At 49.1% G+C, this 6,409-nt stretch overlaps 1 protein-coding gene across 1 annotated transcript in view; it reads left to right on the top strand.

The window, feature by feature from the left end:
• The first annotated feature begins 6,112 nt into the window (after positions 1 to 6,112).
• Positions 6,113 to 6,409, top strand: part of LOC123188026 (histone deacetylase 5) — a 9,423-nt gene continuing 9,126 nt past the window's right edge. Inside the window, exon 1 of the mRNA XM_044600056.1 lies at positions 6,113 to 6,406. Coding sequence (XP_044455991.1) covers positions 6,242 to 6,406 — 165 coding nt within the window. The 5' untranslated portion in view covers positions 6,113 to 6,241. The remainder of the gene's footprint in view (positions 6,407 to 6,409) is intronic.

Raw genomic sequence — 6,409 nt, 5'->3', positions numbered from 1 at the left:
TTGTGATAGGATAATTTGTAATGAGCAACAAGTAACAAAAGTAAATAAAGTGCATCAAGGTGGCCCAATCCTTTTTATAGCAAAGGACAAGCCTAGACAAACTCTTATATAGAGAAAAGCGCTCCCAAGGACACATGGGAATATCATCAAGCTAGTTTTCATCACGCTCATATGATTCGCGTTCGGTACTTTGATAATTTGGTATGTGGGTGGACCGGTGCTTGGGTAATGTCCTTACTTGGACAAGCATCCCACTTATGATTAACCTCTATTGCAAGCATCCGCAACTACAACAAAAGTATTAAGGTAAACCTAACCATAGCATGAAACATATGGATCCAAATCAGTCCCCTTACGAAGCAACGCATAAACTAGGGTTCAGGCTTCTGTCACTCTAGCAACCCATCATCTACTTATTACTTCCCAATGCCTTCCTCTAGGCCCAAATAATGGTGAAGTGTCATGTAGTCGACGTTCACATAACACCACTAGAGGAGAGACAACATACATCTCATCAAAATATCGAACGAATACCAAATTCACATGACCACTAATAGCAAGACTTCTCCCATGTCCTCAGGAACAAACGTAACTACTCACAAAGTATAAACATGTTCATAATCAGAGGGGGATTAATATGCATATAGGACCTGAACATATGATCTTCCACCAAATAAACCAACTAGCATCAACTACAAGGAGTAATTAACACTACTAGCAACCCTCTAGCACCAATCCCGAACTTGGAGACAAGAATTGGATACAAGAGATGAACTAGGTGGTGCTGATGAAGATGTTGATGGAGATTTCCCTCTCCCGATGAGAGGAGCGTTGGTGATGATGATGGCGATGATTTCCCTCTCCGGGAGGGAAGTTTCCCCAGCAGAACAGCTCCGCCGGAGCCCTAGATCGGATCCGCCTCGTGGCGGCGGAGTTTCGTCCGAGAAGATGGCTTGTTATTTTTCCCATCGAAAGACTTCATATAGCAGAAGATGGCCACCGGAGGGCCACTAGGGGGCCCACGAGGTAGGGGGCGCGCCTAGGGGGGTAGGGTGCGCCCCCACCCTCGTGGGCAGGGTGTGGCCCCCCTGGTGAATTTCTTCCGCTGAGTATTTTTTATATATTCTGCAATGTTGGGGATATCGCTTATCGGGAACTTATCGGTCGACCCATGATAAGGGGTAAATCGACCAGTTAATCGGCATATCGACCGATTTATCGCCATATCGGCCGATTTATCTTATCGGTCTGACAGTGGTAAGCGATAAATCGGCCGATTTATCGGCATATGGAAGATATCTTGAACAGTGATATTCTGAAAACGTCTTCCGTGAAGTTTCAGGACTTTTGGAGCTGTGCAGAATAGGTCTCTAATATTTGCTCCTTTTCCAGCCCAGAATCCCAGCTGCCGGCATTCTCCCTCTTTATGTAAACCTTGTAAAATAAGAGAGAATAGGCATAAGTATTGTGACATAATGTGTAATAACAGCCCATAATGCAATAAATATCGATATAAAAGCATGATGCAAAATGGACGTATCAGCTAGCAGTGATCAAGGTTGCCAATACCAGGAGACACGACTTCCAGTCTTTCATGGAGACATTTATTGCTGCCACCACTCGTATTGCCGATGTAATCGACCTGGACGAATTCGTCGAGCCTGCCAGTCGTCCACCCGCGGAGTGAACAAACTTTTATAATCCGATTGAATTTTCCTCGGTATGCCGAGTGGTATTGTAACCGTTAAACTCTTTCGGGCGCAATGCTCGAGTACTTTGAACTGTGGTCCGGAACCTCTTAGGTTTTTATCTGAACTTGGTTGTTTTTGAATAGGAAGAAGTGCTCATCCAGTTCCTCCGTGAGAACTGCGACATCTTCGCATGGAAACCCTCTGACATGCCAGGTGTGCCTAGGGGACTGGCTGAGCACCATTTGCGAGTCGACCCAAAAGCAAGACCTGTCAAAGAACACCTCCGATGGTCCGCCGTGGAGAAAAGGAAGGCAATTGGTGAGGAAGTGGCTCGGCTTCTGGCAGCTGAGTTCATCCGAGAGATTTACCACTCCGAGTGGCTCACCAATGTAGTCATGGTTCCCAAGAAGGATGATTCACTCCATATGTGTATTGACTTCAAGCATATTAATCGGGCCTGCCCAAAAGATCACTTCCCTCTCCCTCGCATCAATCAAATAGTCGACTCGACTGCGGGATGTGAGCGATTGTCTTTTCTGGACGCATATTCCGGGTATCATCAGATCTGACTGTATGGACCCGATGAAATAAAAACAGCTTTCCTCACCCCATTCGGGTGCTTTTGCTATGTTACCATGCCCTTTGGTCTCAAGAATGCTGGCGCCACATTCATGTGTATGATACAGAAGTTCCTGATCACTCAAATCGGTCGGAATGTGGAAGCATACATGGATGACATTGTGGTTAAGTCGCGAAAAGGTTCTGACCTGCCGACTGACCTCGCTGAAACCTTTGCCAATCTGAGAAGGTATGATATCAAGCTTAACCCGTCAAAGTGTACATTTGGAGTTCTAGGTGGAAAGTTGCTCGGTTTTCTCGTTTCCGAACGAGGTATCGATGCAAATCCATAGAAAGTTGGTGCAATACTCCGAATGAAAGGCCCTGTGTGCATACACGACGTCCAGAAGCTTACTGGTTGTTTGGCCGCTTTGAGTCGGTTCCTCTCTCGTCTCGGTGAAAAGGCATGACCTCTTTACCGATTGATGAAGAAATCTGATAAGTTCGAGTGGAATCCTGAAGCTGACGCAACGTTTGTAGAGCTCAAAACCCTGCTTTCCACCCAGCTGGTGCTCGCTGCTCCAATCAGCAAAGAGCCTTTACTGCTTTATATTGCAGCCACTGACAGTACTCACGACCGAGCGAGAAAAAGAAGGTAAAGCCTATAAAGTTCAACGCCCAGTGTATTATATTTCTGAGGTCTTAACTCCGTCCAAGCATAGGTATCCGCATTATCAGAAGCTTGTCTATGGAATTTACTTGACTTCGAAGAAAGTGACACATTATTTCCCAGATCACTCCATCACAGTCGTCAGCGATGCTCCATTGTCAGAAATTATGAATAACAGAGATGCAACTGGCGAGTGGCAAAATGGGTGATTGAACTCCTTCCATTAGATATCAAGTTTGAGGCAAAGAAAGCAATCAAGTCCCAAGCAATAGCAGATTTCCTCGTCGAGTGGATTGAACAGCAGCAACCGACTCAAGTTCAGTCCGAACATTGGACTATGTTTTTTGACGGATCCAAGATGCTGAATGGTTCTGGTGCTGGAGTAGTTCTGGTATCTCCGCAAGGCGACAAACTCAGTTATGTCCTTCAGATTCACTTTGATTCCTCCAACAATGAAGCTGAATATGAAGCACTTCTGTACGGGGGGCGAATGTCCATTTCACTCGGTGTCCATCGCCTAATGGTCTACGACGACTCAGATTTGGTGGTCAATCAAGTGATGAAAGAATGGGATGTCAGAAGTCTAGCTATGACTGGTTATTGCAATGCAGTAAGAAAAATTGAAAAGAAGTTTGAGGGTCTAGAGCTCCACCACATTCCCCGACTGAAGAACCAGACAGCAGATGACCTGGCAAAGATAGGTTCCAAGCGAGAGCCCATTCCCAGCAATGTGTTTTTGGAACATCTTCACACACCATCAGTTCAAGAGGATCCCTTCACAGAAGAGCCCCCGCAACCTAAGAGTTTCACTGATCCGACCGAAGTTGAAATCTCAGCCGTGGTTGACCTAGTCATGGAAGTTTTGGTCGTCATTCCTGACCAAACCCTTCCTCCTCCTCCCGCCTCCCTCCTACCTTTCCCGCATCAGAGCCCTTGCTGTCCACCACACTTGCTCTCCATCCTAACCACGGGTCCCGATCCGCCGCCCTGGGTCGTCCAGCCGGTCCTCGACCACTGCGATAGAGAATGTGTCTGCCTCCTTCGTCAGCGTCCCGCCCTAGGCTTCGTCATGCAAGATGGAGAACATCGGCCCGAGGAACCAACGATGCCAGCAGCGAAAGAGGGGGGCTGTGGCAGCGTCGCAGGAAGATGCGGACATGGACAAGCAGCTGTCCCCCCCAACTGCGCCCGGAACCCCGCATCCCATCCATCCATCCGCAGACGTGGATTGCGTCGTCAGACCACGCTGGATAGAGGAGGACCCGACAGACAGTGGGGGCATTCCGGAGAGCTTTCCGCCCACGCAGATGCCGACCGTGGATGTATGTCACTCGGGGCAGCTCGTTCGGGCACGGATAAGCACGTGCACTGGTGGTGCCTGGGCTGCCAACGACCCGTTCGACAAAATGACACAACAAGAGTCGATATGTTCTTGTTGCTCCTGTCCAATCACTGTTTTGCATAGATTGTTGGATCATTTTGGACATGATGATTGCTTGCAAACCATGATCGTGTAGGAGGTGTTTCTGTCGAACATGATCAAATTGGGGGATCCAACTTGCACTACGTTTGAAGTTGAGACAACACCCGATCCCAAATCGAGCAAGAAGAAGTAGAAGGAAAGACGACGAAGGCAAGAGATCTCACAACTTATGAAGATATCTTGTTGGTCAAAACTTGGTTGGCCACAACAATAGATCCAATATGCGGCACCGAACAAAAGGGAAACACGTATTGGGAGAAGATCTAGAAGGAATATCACGAACAAAAGGAATATGTGGAGCCGCATTCTATCATCACCGACCGCAATGTGGCATCTCTCCAACATCAATGAGGGATCATTTGAGGGGAAGTGAACAAGTACGTCAGCTACTACTCACAAGTGACCAAACACCCTCGAAGTGGGTTGGGAGTGGCAACTCACATAAGCTACTTCATCTTGTCATCATTTTCGTACGCTTGTTTGTTTTGCATTCCCGTGCTCATACATATGTTGTTTGCTAGACTGCGATGGCGGCCACTTTGTATCACGAAATGGTGAAGAAGCCATTTGCTTTTAGCCATCGTTGGATCATATTGAATGGCATGCCAAAGTGAACACAACTTGTGGCCGATCTCAAGGCAGACAAGAAGAGGAATGATGACTCAAGCTCCCACCAATCAATTGGGTTGGATGATGAAGAGGAAGATATTGTCGTCGAGAATGAGAGAGCCACCGTGACAAGGGATAACCGACAAGTCATGGGAAACAAGTGGGAGAAGGCAAGGGCCTCCCGTAAAGTTGTGGCTACAAAAATGTCCTCCATATGGACGGGCATTTTTTTCGGCGAGGGAGACTAGAGGTACAAGCTCACGTTGGATGCGCAAAAGAAGATGATGGATTGGAACCGTAGAGGGCGGAGAAGAAGCTGGAAATTGAGAGAGAGAAGATCGAGTTGGAGAAGCAAGATGCGGCGATCAAATGGGAGCTCGAGAAGGCCAAGACATTTGGAGAGATTGAGCTTGAGAAAGAAAGGTTGCAGCTCGCACGAGACACGAAGGATGCAAATATCATGTTGGCGGACGAAACCCTCTTGGATGAGCATGCAAAGAAGTGGTCTGCAAAGAAGAAGAAGGTGATCAATGATCATAGAGAGTACGAGGCGGCGAGGGCGGCTGCGACGGCAGCGGAGCATGCTGCTCGGATGCAAGCGGAGCAGGACGCAAGGATGGCCTCGGAGTAGGCGACATGGATAGCGCTCGGCGAGTGATCCGGCCAGCTGTTGAGGTATCCATCACGCTCGGACATTCATTTCATTTTGACATGTCCAGATTGTCGTTGAACTATGATTTGCTTCGCTTTATTTCAAACGGTTGAATTCAGACAGTTTGTATCATATAATCAATGTGTATTGATTTGTATGAATTTGAGACTTCGGATTTAATATATGTGGATATGCGCAACCCATATAAGACGTGCTCGATCAGTGCCGCACACGCGGCCCGGGGTGTCCAGGGTGCCGTGAGCTCTATCGCAGCCCACACCAGCGATCCATAATAAAACCTGTCCACTTGGGCCCCCTCAATCTTTTGCCGCTACGCGAATTCGAAGTCTCGCCCAGGGCAAAACTCAGAAAGCCCGGAGCTCCCACTTCCAGGTGGGGCCCAACGCCAGCACGCGCAGGCATGCACACAAGACAAGAGGCTCCACCAACCTGAGGGGCTACCGACCAGTCCAGTCCAGTCGTCTCCCCCATCTCCGCTCCACCCCAATTTTCGACCCGTCTCGCCCCTTTGCCCCCCGGTCTCCCCGCCGCCTGCGCGAGGCGATCGCCGGCGCAGGATGGCGGCGGCTGCTGCAGCGGCGCCGGTGGGCGCAGCGCCCAGGGTGGGGCTGCTGTACGACGATAGGATGTGCGCGCACGCCACGCCTGACGGGGAGAAGCACCCGGAGAACCCCGAGCGGCTGCGCGCGATCCGGCGCAAGCTCGACGCCGAGGGCGTCGCGTCC

The sequence above is a fragment of the Triticum aestivum genome, chromosome 2A (genome assembly GCF_018294505.1).
Source record: "Triticum aestivum cultivar Chinese Spring chromosome 2A, IWGSC CS RefSeq v2.1, whole genome shotgun sequence".
Classification (NCBI taxonomy): domain Eukaryota; kingdom Viridiplantae; phylum Streptophyta; class Magnoliopsida; order Poales; family Poaceae; genus Triticum; species Triticum aestivum.
This window is presented reverse-complemented; position numbering and strand designations above follow the sequence as displayed.